General features: G+C 47.6%; 1 protein-coding gene across 3 annotated transcripts in view; it reads left to right on the top strand.

Moving 5' to 3' along the window:
- INTS3 (integrator complex subunit 3) overlaps positions 1-21,538 on the top strand; it is a 138,868-nt gene that overhangs the window by 93,333 nt on the left and 23,997 nt on the right. For all 3 annotated transcript variants that reach the window (XM_029581628.1, XM_029581627.1, XM_029581626.1), the window contains 2 exons: positions 9,396-9,509; positions 15,232-15,280. In XM_029581628.1, the coding sequence (XP_029437488.1) occupies positions 9,396-9,509; positions 15,232-15,280 (163 nt within the window). The remainder of the gene's footprint in view (positions 1-9,395; positions 9,510-15,231; positions 15,281-21,538) is intronic.

Genomic DNA, 21,538 nt, shown 5'->3' with positions numbered 1-21,538 from the left:
GTACATCTTAAGATTTTTGAGGTGTCTGCTCTGGGCTAGTTTGAGATGGGTGCAGCAGTTGCAGAGTGCCAGAAAAATGTCATCCCAGGAGTCCAAACAGGCAGAGCAATTGGAGGCTATGGTGGCTTATGGTGCAGATGGTTTGTATGACCTCATTTTCACTTCTTCCAGTACCATGATGTCGGCGGTTTCAGCTAGGAGGCTTCTTTGGTTGTGAAACTGGTCAGCGAACATTTCATCAAAGGCTCAGCTGGGAGCGTTACCTTTTAAGGGCAAACTTCTGTTCGGGGAAGATTTGGAGCAGCTGATAAAGCATCTGGGAGATAACAAAGTGCACAGGCTACTGGAGGACAAGCCAAAAGGGTCAAAAGGATTTTTCCCAGTATGCTCTCATTTTTGGGGGCAAAGGCGTTTCCATCAGAGCAGGGCTCCGGGTGTTGGCCAAAGGCAGACCTCGGGGAGGTCGCAGTCCTGGAACCAGCCAATTTGTGGGTGCAGAGTGAACTGAGATGGCTCTGGCCAAGGTAGTGGCGGGGCCAAGCCTGTGCAATGAGGTGAGGCCGGCCCACTCCTCAGTCCCTGTCATTAAGGGTTGTTTGACTCATTTTTACGAAGAGTGGGTCAAAATCATGTCGGACCAATGGGTTCTAAGCGTAATAGGACAAGGATACGCTTTAGAATTTGCTTGGCACTCAGAAATGGTGTCCCCTTGTGCCTTGGCGAAGAAGCTGATCGTTCAGCAGTCCATATAGTGGCTGTGAATGTTGGGGGCCATTGTTTCTGTCCCCCGGGATGAGCAGGGGTGGGGCATTATTCTATTTATTTTGTGATGCCAAAAAAAGGAAATTTTTGTCCAATTCTGGATTTAAAGAAGGTAAATCTAGCTCTCAAGGTTTCCCATTTCCGGATAGAGACTCTGAGGTCCCTCGTAGCAGCTGTGAGAAGCGGAGAATTATTGGCTTCTGCACATAGGGATTTATCCAGATCATTAGCGGTACCTCTGGTTTATGATTCTGGTAAGGCATTTTCAATTTTGCGCTCTCCTGTTCAGCCTAGTAACAGCCCCGAGGACTTTCACCAAGATGATGATGGTGGTGGCGACAGCCCTCAGAAAGACGGGTGTACTGGTCCATCTGAATCTGGACTACTAGCTCATCTGGGTGAAGTCGGAAGACTTTTGCTGATGACTGGGGGAAGTGGTGTGGCAATGTTTGGCTATCCATCCCAATGATCTCAATCTGTCCAAGAGACACCTTTTTCCTTTGCAGGTTCTGGAGTTCTTGGGCTCATGCTTCAATACCCGTGTGGGGAAGGTCTTTCTCATGGAGGAATGGATTGTCAAGCTGCAGGCTCAAGTTTGGAACCTATTGGAGGCCTGAGTGCCCAGGGTCTGGGATTACTTGCAGGTCCTCAGTTCCATGGCCTCGATCTTGGAGCTAGTCCCATGGACGTTTGCTCATATGTGTTGCTATCCCAGTGGGATCCGATTTCAGAGCAGTTTCATCTTCCACTACCGCTTACAGAGTTTGCCAGGTCCAGTCTTTTGTGGTTACTTGACTGGGACCATTTGTGCATGGGGTGAACCTTGAGGTGATTCAATGGATGGTGGTGACTACTGACGCCAGTTTCTCTGGTTGGGTGACTGTGTGTCAGTCCCAGTCAGTGAAGGGCCAATGATTGGCGGAGGAAGCGTCCTGGTCCATCAATTGCCTAGAGACAAGAATTGTTGGCTCTGCAGGAGTTTCTGTTTTGCACAACCATGCAGTCAGTCCTGTCAGACAATGTGACGATGGTGGCCTACATCAACCGCCAGGGAGGTACTAAGAGTCGAGCAGTTGTTCAGGCAGTAGAAATGCTGATGTCCTGGGCAGAGCAGCATCTGGCCTTGATAGCGGCCTCACACATAGCGGGGTCCAACAATATGCAAGCAGATTTCCTCAGCTAACAACAATTGGATCCCGAAGAATGGGAGCTATCGGAGGAAGCAATGACCCTCATTTCTCGCAGATGGGGCATACCTCATATGGATCTGATGGCAACCCAGAAGAATGCCAAGGTGCCGCATTTCTTAAGTCACAGAAGAGAGCACGGAGCGGAAGGGGTCGATGCTTTGGTGCTTCCTTGGCCACACGACGTTCTGATCTATGAATTTCCTCCATGGCCTCTGGTGGACAAGGTTGTAAGGAGAAAAGAGGTCCACCCAGGAAAGGTGATTCTTGTGGATCTCAAGTGGCCACGAAGGCCTTGGTTTGTGGATCTGATCAGTCTACCAGTGGACGGCCCCCTGAAACTGGGCCATCTACCACATCTTCTATTTCAGGGTCCTATATTTTCAGATCAAGCATATCGCTTTTCTCTAGCAGCTTGGCCTTTGAAAGGAGGCAATTAAGAAAGAAAGGATATCTGGAGGATGTTATTTGTACTCTTTGGCGAGCTCACAAGACCTCTACTTCCTTGGCGTATGTCGGGGTTTGGAGAGTCTTCGAGTCTTGATGTACGGAGCAGGGGGTTGATCCTCAGAGAGCATCGGTATCGCAGATTCTAACCTTTTTGCAGAGAGGCCTAATGAAAAGTTTGTCCTTTAGTTCCTTGAGAGTGCAGGTGACAGCCCAGGAAAGCTTGCTGGGCAAGGTTCATAGAAAAATTCTGGCTGCGCATCCAGATGTGGTACGTTTCCTTTGAGGGGCTAAGCATTTGCAACCCCCTCTTTGTAAGGTGTGCTCTTTCTGGAGCCTTAACTTGGTCCTCAAGGGCATGTGTGAAGCACTATTTGAGCCTCTTAAGAGGGCCACCATAAAAGATCTGACTCTGAAGGTGGTTTTCTTGGTGGTGATTTGTTCAGATTGAAGGATATCTGAACTTCAAGCCCTGACATGTAGGGAACCCTTTTTGCGAATTTCGGAGTCTCTCTGAGGACGGTTCCATCTTTTCAGCGTTCCACTTAAGTCAGTCAGTCAGTGGAGCTTCCAGCCTTTTCAAATTTGGAGATTGGTATGCTTCATGCAAAGGAATGAAGACGTCTGGATGTCAGAAGGGCTTTGTTGCGATATCTAGAGGTCACTAATCGTTTCAGATTGTCAGATCACCTTTTTGTGCTATGGAGTGGTTTAAAAAAGGGTCAGAAAGCGTCAAAAGCCACGCTTTTGCGTTGGTTGAAGGATGTTATTGGTTCCGCATCCATCTGTTGTGATCGTCACATCCCGGAGGGGTTAAGGGCTCATTCTACCCATTTGCAGGTGGCCTCCTGGGCAGAGTGCCATTTGGTTTTGCCGCAAGAGATTTTCAGGGCGGCTACTTGGAAATCTTTTACATACCTTTGCCAGACACTTATCGGTTGAACGGTCGGCAATTTTGTTGAAAGTGATCTTTGAGAGGGACTTTCACAATCGCACATCGGTTAAGGAAGCTTTGGTACATCCCAGGAGTCTGGACTGATCTGGGTACGTACAGGGAAAGGAAAAACTGGTTCTTACCTGCAAATTTTTGTTCCTGTAGTACCACAGATCAGTCCAGAGCCCCACCTGGTGGTGGAGAGGAGGTTTGGAAAGTCTGCTCGATCTGTCTACTATAATAATTCTAAAAAATGGCACAGGTTTCTCATTAGTCTTTTCAAGAAAGATTTCAAATGTGGTTATAGTTCTTAATTATGAATTTTCCTCTTTCCCCTGCTTGTTCTGGGGAATATTGTAGAGTTGATTTATTAGAAGTTTTGTTAAATATTTTATGCTTGGGTACTGATTAATACTGATGGGCTGCAGGTGGCACACTGGGTTAAGAGGTGGTGCCTGCGAAACTCTCTGTCTCCATCTGCTGGAAGGGAGGCAAAGCCCAGGAGTCTGGACTGCTCCTGGTACTACAGGAATGAAAATTAGCAGGTAAGAACCAATTTTCCTTTTGTGTGGCTAAAATTAGTCCTGCTTTTCCACAAAAAAAGCAAAGTTGGTTACCTGTAGCGGGTGTTCTTTGTAGACAGCAGGACAATGCAACCACACAATCCCACCCTCCTCCTCATAGAAATGACCGAGGAGACTCGTGGCAGCAGTGCAGGAACACCTGCACATGTTGAGAAAGGCTTCTAGGTGTTTATGAGCTCAGAGAGAGCATGTCTGCCTTGATGACATCAAACAATCTCACTCGCTTGTGTAGCTGAATAATCCTACTGTCTAGAGAGCTCATGCTACAGGCAAGTGACTTTTCTTTCTTTAACATTCTGTACATTACAATACAAAATTATTTCAGCTGGGAATGTGATCATTGCAGCCTTGCTTGCATTCCTTTATTGGTTGGGTTCAGGGGATGGAAGGAGGAGGCTACAGTCCAGGTTTGGTGTCAGGAGCTCTGTCTCTGGTGGGGTTTGGCCTCTGTGCACATCTGTCCCTCTTTGTACCTCTATTTTGCTCAACAGTTACAGAATTGTCTCTTGTTTGTATGTCTCATTCTGTTGTTTAAGCCATAGAGTGGATGCTGCATGTTTATTGCGTCAGAAATATAGTACCAAGGCTTGTAGAGAGATAGCATCTCCGTCCATGTCATAGGATGGAAGATAGCCCAGCAGAGCTGCTGCTTATGATCTGAATGCATAGACTACTAAGATGTGCAAATTCTGGATCTTGCATCTGAGTTGTATTAAGAGTTCTAGACCTACAGACATTTCCAGCTATATCCTTCTCCCACTTTTGGTAACATCTCACATGTGAGGAAGAGTCTACTTTGGATGATATGTTGCTGCTTTGTTCATTGACAAAACAAAGATGAAATCTTGGGCGAGTGAAGGAACAAAAAGCTGTTGCCTTGGATGAACACCATGTTTTTGGCATAGCATTTAAACACAGTTGAGAATAGGGTGATAGTGCAGAGAGGATTTTGTCTGTAATTATTGGTAGTGTGATGAGGTGCAAATAGCGGTAGGGCAGAGGAGGAGGAGTGGCTTGTGCATTGTGGGTGGGGATGTGTCCTCAGAGAGAGAGAGAGAGCAAAGAAGGTGCTGCAACTGGTGCACTGTGGGAGGGAGCTGTGTCCTTGGAGAAAGAGAAGAGAAGGAGCTGCAGCTTGTGCACTGTGGGTGGGGGATGTGGCCTCAGCAAAAGAGCAGAGAGGGAACTGCAGCTTGTGCACTGTGGTGATGGATGTGTCCTCAGAGATAGCAGAGAAGGAGCTGCAGCTTGTGCACTATGGTGATGGATGTGTCCTCAGAGATAGAGAGCAAAGAAGGTGCTGCAACTGGTGCACTGTGGGTGGGAGCTGTGTCCTTGGAGAAAGAGAAGAGAAGGAGCTGCAGCTTGTGCAGTGAGGGTATGGGATGTGTCCTTGGAGAGCAGAGAAGTAGCTGCAGCTTGTGAACTGTGGGTGGGGGATGTGTCCTCAGAGATAGAGAGCAGAGAAGGAGCTGCAGTTTGTGCACTGTGGTGATGGATGTGTCCTCAGAGATAGAGAGCAGAGAAGGAGCTGCAGTTTGTGCACTGTGGTGATGGATGTGTCCTCAGAGATAGAGAGCAGAGAAGGAGCTGCATCTTGTGCACTGTGGTGATGGATGTGTCCTCAGAGAGCAGAGAAGGAGCTGCAGCTGGTGCACTGTGGTGATGGATGTGTCCTCAGAGCAGAGAAGGAGCTGCAGCTTGTGCACTGTGGTGATGGATGTGTCCTCAGAGAGCAGAGAAGGAGCTGCAGCTTGTGCACTGTGGTGATGGATGTGTCCCCAGAGAGCAGAGAAGGAGCTGCAGCTTGTGCACTGTGGTGATGGATGTGTCCTCAGAGATAGAGAGCAGAGAAGGAGCTGCAGCTTGTGCACTGTGGTGATGGATGTGTCCTCAGAGAGCAGAGAAGGAGCTGCAGCTTGTGCACTGTGGGTGGGAGATGTGTCCTCAGAGATAGAGAGCAGAGAAGGAGCTGCAGCTTGTGCACTGTGGTGATGGATGTGTCCTCAGAGAGCAGAGAAGGAGCTGCAGCTTGTGCACTGTGGTGATGGATGTGTCCTCAGAGAGCAGAGAAGGAGCTGCAGCTTGTGCACTATGGTGATGGATGTGTCCTCAGAGGTAGAGAGCAAAGAAGGTGCTGCAACTGGTGCACTGTGGGTGGAGGGATATGTCCTTGGAGAAAGAGAAGAGAAGGAGCTGCAGCTTGTGCAGTGAGGGTATGGGATGTGTCCTCGGAGAGCAGAGAAGTAGCTGCAACTTGTGCACTGTGGTGATGGATGTGTCCTCGGAGAGCAGAGAAGTAGCTGCAACTTGTGCACTGTGGTGATGGATGTGTCCTCAGAGATAGAGAGCAGAGAAGGAGCTGCAGCTTGTGAACTGTGGTGATGGATGTATCCTCAGAGAGCAGAGAAGGAGCTGCATCTTGTGCACTGTGGTGATGGATGTGTCCTCGGAGCAGAGAAGGGGCTTCAGCTTGTGCACTGTGGTGATGGATGTGTCCTCAGAGAGCAGAGAAGGAACTGCATCTTGTGCACTGTGGTGATGGATGTGTCCTCAGAGCAGAGAAGGAGCTGCAGCCAGTGCACTGAAAGTGGGGGATGTGTCCTCGGAGCAGAGAAGGGGCTGCAGCTTGTGCACTGAGGCTGGGGGATGTGTCCTGAGAGAGAGAGCAGAGAAGGAGCTGCAGCTGGTGCATTGTTGCAGTTGGAGATGTGTCTTCAGAGAGAGAGCAGAGAAGGATTGCAGCTGGTGCACTGAGGGTGGGGGATATGTCCTCAGTGAAAGAGCAGAGGAGGAGCTGCAGCTGGTGCACAGAGGGTGAGGGATATGCCCTCAGCGAAAGAGCAGAGAAGGAGCTGTGGCAGGTGCACTGAAGGTGGGGGATTTGTCCTTTTGAGAGCAGAGGGGGAGCTGCAGCTTGTGCACTGTGGTGTGGAATTGTGTCCTCAGAGCGAGAGAGAAGGAGCTGCAGTTCTTGCACTGAGGGTGGGGATGTGTCTTCAGGGAAAGAGAGCAGAGAAGTTGCTGCAGCTGGTGCATTGTGGGTGGGGGATGTTCCTGTGAGAGCAGAGTAAGAGCTGCAGCTGGTGCACTGAGGGTGGGGATGTGTCTTCAGAGAAAGAGAGCAGAGAAGTTGCTGCAGCTGGTGCATTGTGGGTGGGGGATGTTCCTATGAGAGCAGAGTAAGAGCTGCAGCTGGTGCACTGAGGGTGGGGATGTGTCTTCAGGGAAAGAGAGCAGAGAAGTTGCTGCAGCTGGTGCATTGTGGGTGGGGGATGTTCCTATGAGAGCAGAGTAAGAGCTGCAGCTGGTGCACTGAGGGTGAGGGATGTGTCTTCAGAGAGAGCAGAGAAGGCACTGCAGTTGGTATTCTGTGGGTGTGGGGCATGTAGTGCAGGAAATCAGGAAGCGGTGAGTATTGGGAACTCTTGGAGCAGGCTTGGGATCTGCATTGCACTCCATGAGGGAACAGGAATGGGATGTGGAGGGCCAGAATACAATGACTTAATTATCATTCTGTTGGAAAGAGGGATCATGGGATGGGGGCTAATGGGGCTAGAGTCAGGCATAATGTAAAGGAATATTTCTTTACAGAGGGGGGTGAAGGATGCATGGAGCAGCCTTGTAGTGGGCAGTGAAAATCAGGACAGTGTCTGAATTAAAGCATGGGAGAAGCACATGGGATCTCTGAGGCAATGTTAGAGATTGTGTGGATTCGCAGACTGGATAGGCCGTGTGTTATTTTTCTGTGACACGTTTCTAAGGTTAATGATGCTGTGAGGTTTTTTTCTGTAACGGTATCTCTGTCTCTAGTGATTAACTTGTTTGTTATCTTTAATTAAAGCTTTTGCCCTTTGATGGTTTTTCTTCCTTTGAGTGAGTGATGGCTGGAAGAACTAAATGATCCTTTGGGTAATTTGGTTTGTAAAGGTCAGTGCTAAGAATGAGTATTAAATTTTCCAGTGATTCCCAGTAGAATCCCAGGCCAGGAGGACTCTCATTGGATGGCTCTGGCTTGCATGTGCATCTCAAGAGCTCACTGTGCTGGACACTTGCAGGATGCCTTTCAGCTGTCGGTGGTGGGGCACAAACTGCCCGGTATGATAATGATGGTGTCCCTCTTTCTCTTCCCTCCCCCGACCTGGAAGACATTTGGATGTAAAGTTCCTTCTGAATGGGAATTCTGTCTTCTGTACATTTCTCTAGTTTGCCTTTGCCTTTAGTGACTGTGCTGGTCTAGACATTTGTTGTGCTCATTTCATGTGTGCATGTTTCTGGAAGATGGAGCCCTGGTTCCATTAGTGGCGTGTAATCCGGTAATATCCTGGAAGATTGTGGCACAAATGTTTAGTGCATACATTTTAGACCCAGTATATGCAAATTTCCTTCATGCATATTCATTCTGGGTATCTTGAAAACTCAACAGGTTGCGATTCAAGTTCTGCCTTTTTCTATGCATGTCCACACTGTGGCCTAGTCTTCACACATTCATTACCATATTAGTGACTCTTTTTCCGCTTTCCCTGTTAATCATGACAAATCATTTCACCTTCTATTGTCTCAGATACAAACTTACGGGCCGATACAGTACAGTGCGCTCCAGCAGAGCGCACTGTTAGCCCGCGTTTGGACGTGCGTTTTTGACGCGCTAGCTTTACCCCTAATTCAGTAAGGGGTCGAAAACGCGCGTCCACCCCCCCCCCCCCCCACCCGAAACTAATAGCGCCCGCAACATCAAATGCATGTTGATGGCCCTATCAGTTATTCCCGCGCAATTCAGTAAGTAAAATGTGCAGCCAAGCCGCACATTTTACTTTCAGAAATTAGCGCCTACCCAAAGGTAGGCGTTAATTTCTCTCGGCACCGGGAAAGTGTACAGAAAAGCAGTTAAAACTGTTTTTCTGTACACCCTCCGACTTAATATCATGGCGATATTAAGTCGGAGGTCCCAAAAGTTAAATAATAAAAAAAAAAATTAAAATTAAAATCGGCCCACGGCTCGAAAACCGGCCGCTCAGTTTTGCCGGCGTCCAGTTTCTGAGCCCGTGGCTGTCAGCGGGTTTGAGAACTGACGCCGGCAAAATTGAGCGTCGGCTGTCAAACTCGCTGACTGCCGCCGCTCCTGTCAAAAAAGAGGCGCTAGGGACACGCTAGTGTCCCTAGCGCCTCTTTTAACCACGGGCCCTCATTTAAATACTGAATCGCGCGCACAGGAGAGTGGCCTGTGCTCGCGCCGGGAGAGCGGGCGCTCTCCCGCGACTTTTACTGAATCGGCCTGTTAGATTGTAAGCTCTCTGGGACAGGACAATACCTACAAGCACTTGAATGTAACTTGCCTAGAACTCTGGTTTGGAAGGGCAACTAATCCAATCTAAAATCCAAATCCGTGGGTTCTGAACTTGCTGTATGGGCAAGGCCCTGAGCTCTCCTCTTTTCTTTCTTCTTGCTTCCCCAGCTGATGGTTCTTTCTCTGTCTTATAGTTCAGAGTTTGGACTGGGAGACATTCGAGCAGTACTGCACGTGGCAACTCTTCCTAGCTCACAACATTCCTCTGGAGACCATTATACCTATTTTGCAGCATCTTAAATATAAAGGTAAGTGAAAGCGTGCTGCTGCACCCTACAGTGCACTGGAGAGGATGTGCTATACCCACTGGATCGTCAGCAGGCTTCTGCCTGCACTGCTTATTGCCATTGGCTGCCAGTGACTGCAAACACTTGGATCCTCCTCTTCTCCCTTCTTCCCTGTGAAGGAGAGGACCAACCTGTTCCACTAATCTCTATAGCTCTGGGCCTAGTGACGGAAATGTTCTGTTCCATCCTGGAGAAATTTTACTGCTTGAATGAGTCTAGGCTGACCCTCACCAGCCAGAGGGAAGGGTGTCCAGGGATAAAAGAGAGATTCACTTATCCCTGATTCCATATTCCGTACCTGAATCTAGTGGAGATTGTTCCTCTACATACTCAGATCATTCCAGACCAGTGGGTTGTGTATCCCTACCAGCAGATGGAGTCAGAGAACAAAACTTTGGGCACTGCTACATAAGAGAGAGTGCCACCTGCAGTCCCTCAGTATTTCTCTGATTCCAGCAGATGGTAGAGATGCAAACCTGCAGTCTAGGGTTTAGTTAAAAAAAAAAAAAAAAGTGTAGTTAGATTAGGAGAGCTGGGGTTTGCTCCCTGAGGTGTTATGGCCCACAACCTCTACTCTTTGTATTAAGAAACTGGTCAGCAGATATGTGGTTCAAGACCCAACTCTGTAATCTTCCCTTTGAGGGGAAGCTGCTATTTGGTGAAGATCTCGATAAGCTATTGAAGCAGCTGGGGGAGTCAAAAGGAAACAGGTTGCCAGAGGATAAGAAGAGTAGAAAGAAGAATTTTACTCCCCGTTTTCGGGATATGAGGAAGTTTTGTTCTGGTAAGAGTGCCTCAGGCTTTGGGCAGAAGCAGATCTCAGGAAGGCAACAGCCCTTTCGGAGTTCCCACAGACCCTCTAGAGACTCTTCTGGTCAGGGGACTGTAGGAGGAAAGTCCTCACAATGAGGCCGGGGGGGAGGTGGTCCTTGAGGTGGTCTTTTACCACCTCAAGGACCACCTCAAGGAGTGGGTCCTTGAGGTGGTAAAAGACGGTTATGCTTTAGAATTTTTGTGCCCAATCAGAGAAGCCTTCCTCGAGTCTCATTGCTAGTTTCGAAGCAAGTGAGAGGCAGTGCAGGACATGTTTCTTTGGCTGCAAAGGCTGGATGCAGTTGTCCTAGTTCCGCCTGTGGAGCAAAGACAGGGGAGGTACTCTATTTATTTTGTGGTTCCCAAGAAGGAAGGCACCTTTCGGCCAATTCTGGATCTTAGAAGGTCAGTCTGTCATTGCGGGTTCCGTGTTTTCATATGGAAACATGGCAGAGGTTTGCAGGGGGGGGAGTTTTTGGCATCATTAGACCTGATGGAAACCTACCTGCATATTCCCTTATGAGTGGAACATCAGAAATTTCTGAGATTCATGGTGCTAGGGCAGCACTTCCAGTTCTGAGCTCTCCCTTTTAGGCTAGCGACATTCACAAAGGTGATGGTGGTGGTGGCGGCTCTCAGAAGGGAAGGGTTTTCTAGTCCTTCCTTACCTGGACGACCAACTCATTTGAGCAATGTCGGAGGAGAAAGGATGTCAGTTGATTCGTAGGGTCGTAGAAAGGCTGCAATCGCTGGGTTGGGTTATAAACCTGTCAAAGAGCCATCTAGTACCCATCCAATGCTTGGAATACCTGGGTGTGCGATTCGACACCAAGATTGGCCGGGTGTTCCTAATTTCAGATAGGATTGTGAAGTTGCAGGCACGAGTAACTCATCTATTACGTCTTGCGGTTCCCAGGGTCTGGGATTATTTACAGGTGTTGGGCTTCATGGCGTCCACACTATATTTGGTGCCATGGGTCTTTGCTCACATGCGTCCACTACAGATGGCACTTTTATCCCAGTGGGAGCCATTGTCAGAGGAATATCACTTACTTCTGCAGGAGGAATGCAGATCTAGTCTCTCTTGCCACAGTTTGGAAAAGAGAATGGACCTGAAGATTCCAGACTGGGTGGTGGTGACCACTGATGCCAGCCTCAAAGGTTGGGGGGCGGTCTGTCAGGGATGGAGAGCAGAAGGTCAGTGGACGCCAGTGGTCTATCAATCGCTTGGAAACAAGAGTGGTACAGAGAGTATTGTCATCGTTCCTTCCTCAGGTTCATGGGAAGATGGTGAGGATCTTCTCAGACAATGCGACAACTGTGCCATACATCAATCATCAGGGAGGGACAAAGAGTTGCGCGGTAGCTGTTTTCCTGGGTGGAGTTGCATCCGGAAGAAATAGCAGCATCTCGTGTCACAGGAGTCAACAAAATTCAGTAGAGTTCCTCAGCAGACAGCAGCTGGACCCGAGAGAATGGGAGTTATTCTCAGAGGCCTTTGACATCATTTATGCCAGGTGGGGCATCCTGCTGTTGGATCTGATGACATCGCGAGACAATGCCAAGGCGGCTCGGTTCTTCAGTCGCAGGCAAGAATTTGGGTCCGAGGGGACTCAAGCTCTGTTTCTGCTTTGGCCAAAAAGGATCTTGCTTTTATGTGCTTCCTCCCTGTCCTCTTGTAGAATGCATCCTGTGTCACATAGCAGGTCACCCAGGGAGGATGATCCTGGTGGCTCAGAGTGGCCATGCTGCCCATGGTTTGCAGATCTAGCTCATCTCGCAGTAGTCTGTCCTCTCAGGTTGGCTCATCTACAAGAATTGTTTTGACAAGGTCCCATTTTTTTTGGATCAGGTGGATCACTTTTGTCGTATGGCTTGGCTTTTGAGAGGCAATGCGACTGAAAGTATATTCTGAGCCAGTTATTGCCATATTACTGCAGGTTAGGAGGCCTGCTACTTTTCTAGTGTATTCAGAGTGTGGAAAGTTTTTGAGGCCTGGTGCTTGGAAGAAGATCTGGATCCAATGAGGGTGGATATCACTCACATCTTGGCCTTTTTGCAACAGAGATTGTCAAAGGGGTTGGCTTATAATTCACTACGGGTTCAGGTAGCAGGCTTGGGTTGCCTTAGAGGTGATTTTCAGGGGGAGGTCTTTGGCCTCTCATCCGGATATCGTTCGTTTTCTGAAGGGGATCAAGCATTTGCGGCCTTCATTGCAGAAATTGTGTCCAGAATGGAATCTTAACTTGGACCTTCGCGTGTTGTGTGGTCCTCCTTTTGAGCCTCTTCGGGGGGGGGTGTCAATGGTGAAGGATCCTACTTTGAAGACAATGTTTTTAGTGGCAATTTTTTTGGCCAGATGGATTTCTGAGCTTCAGGCTCTATCATGTAGAGAGCCTTTCTTGAGGATTGCAGATGATAGTGTGACACTGCATACGGATCTTTCCTTTTTACCAAAGGTAGTTTCCTCTTTCCTTGTGAACCAGATGGTGGAGCTTCCCACTTTTCCGAATTGGTCATGGGAATTGCTGCCTGTGAGAGAACAAAATTTGTTGGATGTTCGTCGGATTCTGTTGCGGTATCTTAAGATCATAAACAGTTTTCGTTGATTGGATCATCTTTGTTCTCGTCAGTGGTGCGAAGAAAGGATGTCAGGCATCTAAAGCCACGATTTCTCGCTGGTTAAAGGAGACCATTTATCTGTGTAAAGGACATGCGGCCCCAAGTAGGGTTGTGAGCACATTCTACTAGGGCGCAAGCTGTCTTCTGGGCGGAGTGTCAGTTGGTGTCGCCTTAGAAGATCTGTAGAGCTGCAGCATGGTCTACGCTTCACACTTTCACCAGACATTACCAACTTGAGGTTCGGGAGCGGAAGGACGTGATGCTTGGTGAGGGTGTCTTGAGAGATGTTCTTTCAGGATCTCTCCCAGTGTAGGGGAACTTGTGTATATCACACTTGTCTGGACTGGTCTGGAGTATGACCAGGAAAGGAAAATTTGGTTCTTAGCTGCTAATTTTCGTTTCTGGAATACCACAGATCAGTCCAGAGGCCTGTCCCCTTAGTACAGAAAGCCTGTTGTAACTATGATTGAATGCAGAGTGTATATATTTTGAACCAAGTGAGCTAGTCTGTTGTCACTTCCTATTTTTGGGTGTGAATGCTCCAGTTCAGAGAGCTCCAACCCTGGGTTCTCTGTTTGCCCTAGAAGGGAAAGTTTGTTTGAGTTGGAGAATTTGTTTCCTCTGCATTGGCTTGGGTACAAGTCAATACCGAGGGACTGCAGGTGGCACTCTCTGTTATGTAGCGGTGCCTGAAAAGTGTTTTAGTTCTCTGCCTTCATCTGCTCTGGAATTTGTTGCCAGAGGATGTGGTTAGTGCAGTTAGTGTAGCTGGGTTCAAAAAAGGTTTGGATAAGTTCTTGGAGGAGAAGTCCATTAACGGCTATTAATCAAATTTACTTAGGGAATAGCCACTGCTATTAATTGCATCAGTGGCATGGGATCTTCTTAGTGTTTGGGTAATTGCCAGGTTCTTGTGGCCTGGTTTAGCCTCTGTTGGAAACAGGATGCTGGGCTTGATGGACCCTTGGTCTGACCCAGCATGGCAATTTCTTATGTTCTTATGTTGGTAAGGATGCAAAACCCACTTGTCTGGACTGATCTGTGGTATTTCAGGAACAAAAATTAGCAGGTAAGAACCAATTTTCCTTTTTGTTAGCTTCTCAGTGAACTAACTGTGGACTTGTTTCAGCATTTCGTTAATGGCGATAGAGGTCTCTGTTTCAAAGTAGCCTTCCCCTCTGATGACAACTCGTCTGCTGGGCCTGCATCAGGAGTAGCAGGCATGGATCTTGATCATTATTCTTCATCTTATTTGTGCGATCTGTCCAGAGTTCAGGAAGTGATAGTTTCTGCGGTTGTTTAGGCATGTGAACAGTTAAAGCTAGCCGACTTTAGTCAAAAAAAGGTAAGACATTTTGGTGATGAGAGCAGGACCTCCAGAGATACGCAGCTACTCTCTCTAGTGCATCACGTGATCATCTCCTCTTCTTCAAGACCAAAAAAAAACAAACAGCCAACTTAAGACCATGACTATGTAACGAGAATAGCAGAAGAAGCAAATAAGAGAAATTCTGGCTTAGCCAACCAATCTCAAGGTTATTGCAGATACATATTTCATAATTAGACAAGCTGAAAATGCCCTGTGGGTGAGGAGAAATCTCTAGACCTTTTTCTTTGGCTGCTGATGCCTGGACTTCATTCCCTGCCACCGATATCATCAGGGGCTAACCACAAAATGTGGCGTGTACTGGGAGCAGGATATCTTTGAAGAGGTGTCCTAAAAGGGCTTTATCCCTTAAGGAGTGATTTGGGGCAGTTGGATTTTATCTGCTGTTCTTCAGTAGGTAATATTATTGGGCAGGGTGGTTGGTTGGCTGTTTTATTGATTATGTATTTTGTTTGAGTTTATTTTTGTGACTTGACTAATTCTCCTTCTCTTAGTGAGAGCAACGAGTGGTATTTAGCTGAGTGTTAGGGTTTTTGTTATAGTTAATTGCTGAATTATTTAGAAATTGTTTTTTGTAAGAACTGTATTTAATTGTTTCTGAATTGTTTGTAATCTGTCTCTTGAATGATGTACTTGTATATTTATGAGTTTGTATTTTATATATATTGGAAGCCACTTTGACTTCCCATGGAACTAACAAGGTAACAAGTGTTACATGTTCCCCGTACTTATGTACATGCTCTCTGCAGCTGGAATAGAGTTCCCTGGTGTGCATTTAGGGAGCATTAGTTTTTCTTGTTAGCCTGCATTTGTGCATTGTTTTTTCTTCAGGAAGTAGTTAAATGTTTTTTTCTTTCCCAGAGCATCCTGAGGCCCTGTCCTGCTTATTGCTGCAGCTCCGGAGAGAGAAGTGAGTACATAATTCTTCTCTATTGCTGTCACATCCCACACCCCAGGGATAAGTAAACGTACTGTTCCCTTGCATCCTGCAGATGTAAGAAGCATAAACAGTGTTATTTATTTATAAAACTTCTAACTAAGCACGTAATATTCATAAAATAATAAAACCAACACAGCAAGAAACTAAATCACTGGCACTACGAAAGACCTGAGATAAAACTATGCTGGTTTACACTTAAAAACACTGAATTAAGAGACCAAAGACATCCATACTAATCAAAACGGCAGTAATAAATGTCAAGTCCAGCTCATACATTACAATCAGTAAAAACCTGCTTAAAAAGATTGGTTTTGAGAAGCAAATGCAAGCTTAACAGAGAATTCTCAGCCTGAAGAGCCTCGGTGGTCTTGTGTTCCCGTGACTCATTGAATGGACCTGTTGCATGGAAGGAACAGCCAGAAGGGAACCTGAAGAGGAACATAACATTTTAAAATCGAATTTAAAAAAATCTATGACTTTATATAAAAGCAAAAGCATCTTAAATTGAAAACGTAGGCAAATGGGTAACAAAGGAAGAGGAAATAAGAGGAGTTATATATTCCTTCATCCAAGTCTCAGAAACAGCTAAGCCCAAATACAGATCATTACAAGACTGCAAAGATTGAACAATAGCCCTAAAGTCAGTCATTTAGGAAAAGCTTCACATGGGAGATCAATGCAGTTTAAAGCATTTTTTACCTGTACGTACCTAGATCAGTCCAGACTCCTGGGTTTTGCTTCCCTGCCAGCAGATGGAGACAGAGAAAGTTTCACCTACATAATCCACTGTGCCACCTGCAGTCCCTCAGTATTTCTTTGTCTCCAGCAGATGGTAGATGGTGCAAAACCAGCATGGAGAGAGAGGGAAAAAAAAGAAAGATTAAAAGACAAAATTAGTGGATCCTCCCAGGGGGTTGTGAGGTCCTGGTGGGGCCACCCCCCCTGGTTTTAGGTGGATGAGCAGGGGGTTGGTGACCCTTCTGATAGCTCGGTCTGGAGGTCTGTGGGGTCGACATCTGGTGGTCTAGATCCCTCATCCCCCACGAGACAGCGGTGGAACCTGCTGCCAGTTCTGCACTGCGAGCCCAGTGGAGCAGGGAAGTGTCCCTTTTATACGGTTTGTCCTGGGCTGGGTCGCTAACGTTTGGCAAAAGGAGACTGATTCCAGATTCCAGGAGCACAGCCAGTGGCCTGCACTCCTGGAATCTGAAGCTTTCACCAAAGGAAAGTATTGATTTCTATGTATCTTTATTTGTTCTCAGAGAGTTAAAAAAAACAAACCCCAAAACAAGGAACTAGATAGAGGAATCTGTGCAGCAGTAAAGGTTTTGGGTGGGGGGGAAGCTACCTCAGCAGCTCAGGGAGCTCAGTGATGAGGTTTTTCAGCAGATTCTCTGCCTGCGGAGGAGTACAGGTGTTGGCTCCGTGGCGCTGAGTGACTGTTTCCCTGCTTGCCGTTGAGGTGCTGGTGGTGCTGCAGGTGTGGGGAGGAACAGCATGTGTGTAGCAGCAAAAGCATTCAGGGGTCTGCGTTAAGCATGACTGCACTGGTAGAACAAGCCTCACGGGTGATGAGGTCTAGTGCTGAGGCTTTCCCCGTCAGTGCAGAAATGGTGGCCATTTTAGATTCCCTAGCAGCTTTCGCGAGGGAGCCAGGGGAATCCCTTCCTCAACTATTGCCAGCGGTTCCCTATCCAGCAGAGGTGCAAAGAGGCACTTGCACTGAGTTGTTGTCTCTGGTTCTGGTAGAGGTCTTCTGTCAGTTTTAATTTGCTTATGTGCAAAGCATATTTAACAAGATGCTGGCTCTTGGCCCCAGTCTCCATGGGTTCTCGGCCAGTCAAGAGGTCTGAGGTGTTGAGAAGTTCTTCAGGCCCATGATTTTCAGTGTTGGATGTTAAACAGATCCAGGCCTAATCGCACTGAAGGTACAGGCGGGCTTTACTTAGCCATGTGATAGGCTACTGCAGCAGTTCTTTTTTTGTGTGCGAAGGCGTGTGTGCGCATTTTCACCGCGTAGAGGTGACCTGGGCTTGTAAGGCCATGGCCTAGATTTGAGTGTGGATGTCTGCGACCTAGACTTGAGTGCCTATTTGCACGGGTACTTGTGTGCATAAAGCCGCGACCTAGACTGGAGTGCGTATTTGCGTGGGTACTCATGTGCATAAGACTGCAACCTAAACTTGAGCGAGTATTTGCGCAGCTATTTATGTGCATACGACGATGGCTTATATGAGCGTGTATTGTGCATCTACTTGTGTGAGTATGATCGCAACCGAGTCTTGAGCGTGTATTTGTGCGCATCCTGGAAGGGTTGAGCGTGTATGCCCAGGTGGCAATGGTGGCGCAGAGGAGGCCACCGAGAGCCGAAGTTCAGGAGAGCTAGGCACTGGGGATGAACAGGTCCAAATGCCTTGCTATCTGTTAGACTTGCCATCTGATAGCAATTCAGTCCTCTCTCTCTCTCCATTTGTGTCAGTGCTGTTTAGATGCTCAAAGCAATTTGACTTCTAAAGCTTTTGCCCATATTAGGATATTCCCTTGGCCTATGGTGTCTCTAGAGGGGGAGTGGAGTGGGAGGTGAGGCAATGATCATTTCTCCTCCCTTGTTCCCGAGGGCAGAAGCTTCCCTGAGAGAGGTTGGGGAGAGTAAGGTTGGGTCTATGGACTCTGGTATAGATCCATCTTCTTCCTCCTGGGTGGAATGTTTCCAGGGTCTGCAGACCTTTCTGCAGAGGTGCCCAACGAAGGCGAAGCAACCTGCTATGTAGGGATCATATGCTCGGGCCTCCCATTTGTCAGTCATGGTGGGCAAATGCCACAGGAAGGCTATCTCTGGTAATGTTCAAGGGGTGTGGCTCATGAGACATTGGAGGATTCCAATGGGGAATTAGCTTTCTCACTTCTAGAAGAGGGAGACATTACATATGATTGAGAGCTGCTTTGGACTCTGCTCAGATTTTTTCTTTTTTCACAGAGATGTCTTGCTGAGTTTGTTGGCTCAGATCCTGAACATGCTCAGCGTGGCCTGAGTCTGTTGGCGCAGACCCCGAACATGCTTAGTGTGACTGTAGGTCGATTTTAAGTTAAGCATCCTGTTTCTTTTCGCCCTGTATCCAATTCAAGAGGTATTGGATTTAAAGAAGGTAAATGCAGCCCTCAAGGTTCCCCAATTCCGCATGAAGTTCTTGGAACCTCTCGCCTTGATAGAGGCATATCTGCGCATAGCCATCAGGCCGGAGCACCAGAGATTCCTGAGGTTCATGGTCCTAAGGGAACATTTTTAGTTTTGAGCCATTCCCTTTGGCTGGCGACGGCTTCACGTACCTTCACCTAGATGATGGTAGTAGGGGCAGCCGCATTGCAAAAGGAGGGTGTGTTGGTATATCCGTATCTGGATGGTTGGCTTATTTGTGTGAAATCAAATTACCTCTGTTGACAATCAATACGCTTGAAGTCTCTAGAATGGGTGGTAAACCTAGCAACGAGCCATTTAGTCATCTTACAAACTCTGGAGTATCTGGGAGCTTAGTTCGACTTACTGGCGGAGAGAGTGTTTACCATGGAGAGAGATTACTGAAATTGCAGAGTCAGCTTAGGCTTCTGCTAGAGCTTTCGGTGCCCATGGTCTGGTACTATTTACAGGTCTGGGTTCTATGGCATCGACATCGGAATTAATGCATTGGGTGTTTGCATATATGCGCCCTCTATAGGGGGTTCTTCTCCCTCTGGAATCCGTTATTGGAAGAGTTTCCTCTTCTGTTAGAGGGGGAAGCCAGGGACAGTCTTTCATGATGCTTACTTGCACCAAACTGGAGAGGGGTGCGGAATTGGAGATTCCGAATTAGATAATAGTCACCACCGATGAAGCTTCTCTGGATGGAGGGCGGTGTGGCAAGATCAGTCGATGCAGGGCCAGTGGTCAAAACAGGAGGCATCATAGCCTATCACTCAGTTAAAGACGAGAGTGTTGCATTTCACGTTGCTTGCCTGTCTGCCAAGGTTACACAGCCATCCAGTATGGATCCTATCAGACAATGCAACGTCAGTGAACTACATTAACTGTCAAGGCGGAACCAAGAATCAGGCAGTCACTTGAGAGGTCCGGGCATTGATTCTCTGGGCAGAACAGCACTTGGAGCGGCTGGCAGCGTCTCACATCACTAGAGTAAACAATGGTCAGGTGGATTTTATCAGTCAGAGAAAGTTAGACCCCCAGGGAATGGGAGCTGTCGGAGGCAATGATGTATCTCATTCAGGGAAGATGGGGATATCCCAACCAAAGAGAATACCAAGGTTTTACAGCCCCTGAACAGAACACAGTACAAAGGAATCGGAGCTCTGGTGCTGCCATGGACTTGAGGGATTCTACTTTGTCTTCCCTCCCATGGCCTCTGGTGGATAAGGGATTACAGCTGATAGAGAAACATCCAGGCAACATGATCATGATATCTCCAGAGTGGCTACATTGACCATGCTTTCCAGATTGGATCAACATGACCATAAGCTGGGTCCTGAGGTTTGGTTATCGGTTGACTGTTTTCCACCAGGGCCCAATAATTCTGTCTCGTAGTTTCGCTTCTGAGAGGAGACAACTGGAGGAGGAGATATTCCGAAGCAGTTATTTCCACCTTCTACATCCTTGACGTATGTGCAGATTTGGAGGATCTTTGAGTCCTGGTCTGCTGTTGATGCAATGCAGCCTCAGTCTGTTCAGGATAAAGTGTTGCATAGTTTTACTTTTCTACAGAAAGTTTCTGGTCAAGGGACTGGCCTTTAACTCTGAGTGTCCAGGCAGCGACATTAGGTTGTCTCCAGGATAAGGTGAAAGGGTATCCTCTGTCCACACATTCGGATGTTCTATGGTTCCTTCAGGGAGCTAAGAACTTGTGTCCTCAGTTGCGGAACATTTGTCCAGCTTGGAATCTGAATCTAGTCCTTAGAGGATTGTGTGAGGTTCTGTTTGAACCACTAAAGATAGCTACGTTAAGGACTTGACTCTTAAAGTGGTTTTCTTGGTGGCTATTTGTTCAGCAGAAGAATTTCGGAGCTCTAGGTGCTGTCATGTCGAGATCCCTTCCTACAGATATCTGATTCAGCGGTATCTTTTTGCATGGTCCCTTCTTTTCTACCTGAGGTAGTCTTGGCGTTCCATCTTAATTCGACAATAGATCTTCCAGCTTTTATGGATTTGGATTCGTCATGTGGGGGAGCTTAGCCTTTTAGATTCGAGGCATGCATTATTGAGGTATCGAATGGTCACTTATGATTTCCATAGATTGTATCACCTCTTTTGCTAGCGTGTAGCCAGATGGACTCAGGACCAATGGGTATGTGCTCCCCTGCTAGCAGATGGAGACGGAATCAGGTTACAAAGCTGACGTCACCCTAGATATACCCCTGCAGTGACCTCAGCCATTCAGTATCTCTCCGTCTCCTAGCAGATGTGGATTGTGCCATCCCTGTCGGGAACACAGTACTCTTTAGAAGAGGAAATTTTACCTTTAAATTGGAGAAAGATTGAGTCCCACTCTCCTACGGTGATATCTAATGGTCCCTCCCCCAGTTGAGAATTCATGAGGTGATTTTCAAGATCCTCAGAGGTGTGCCTTGGTCTGGAAGCTGGTTCCCGGCGTGGACTTTGCTGCTGAACCAGCTGAAAGGCAGCGGGTGTAGGAAGCCGAGCACGGCAGTGACTGCCTTTTCCCCTCTCCCCCTGCAGCCGGAGACCGTCTCTGTACTCAGCCGGTAAGCGCTGAGCCCAGGTAAGTAAGACAAGAACTCCTCTGATTCAGAGACGTGCACCTCTTTGTAGATCATATCACCTCTTTGTACTGTGGAGTGATCCAGAGAAGGGAAATAAGTCATCTAAGGCTACAATTGTATGTGGCTGAAGGAAGCAATCAAGTCGACTTACATTTCTAAAGGGTGCCCGCTGCCGGGAGGGGGGGGGTTAAGGGCGCACTTGACGAGTTCTCAGGCGACTTCCTGGGCTGAGCCATAGCAGATATCTCCGCATGAAATTTGCTTGGTGGCTACTGGGAGGTCGTTGCCCAGTTTTGTTAGACATTATTGCTTGGATGTTGGGGTTCCGGCTTCCGTGTGATCCCACCCGAGTTAAGCTCCCTTAACTCGGGTGGGATGTGAAGAGTGGAACTCTTCACATCCCACCCGAGTTAAGGGAGCTTAGGTACATCCGAGCTGTCTGGACTGATCTGGGTATGTACA

This window comes from Rhinatrema bivittatum, chromosome 16 (assembly GCF_901001135.1).
Source record: "Rhinatrema bivittatum chromosome 16, aRhiBiv1.1, whole genome shotgun sequence".
NCBI lineage: Eukaryota > Metazoa > Chordata > Amphibia > Gymnophiona > Rhinatrematidae > Rhinatrema > Rhinatrema bivittatum.
This window is presented reverse-complemented; position numbering and strand designations above follow the sequence as displayed.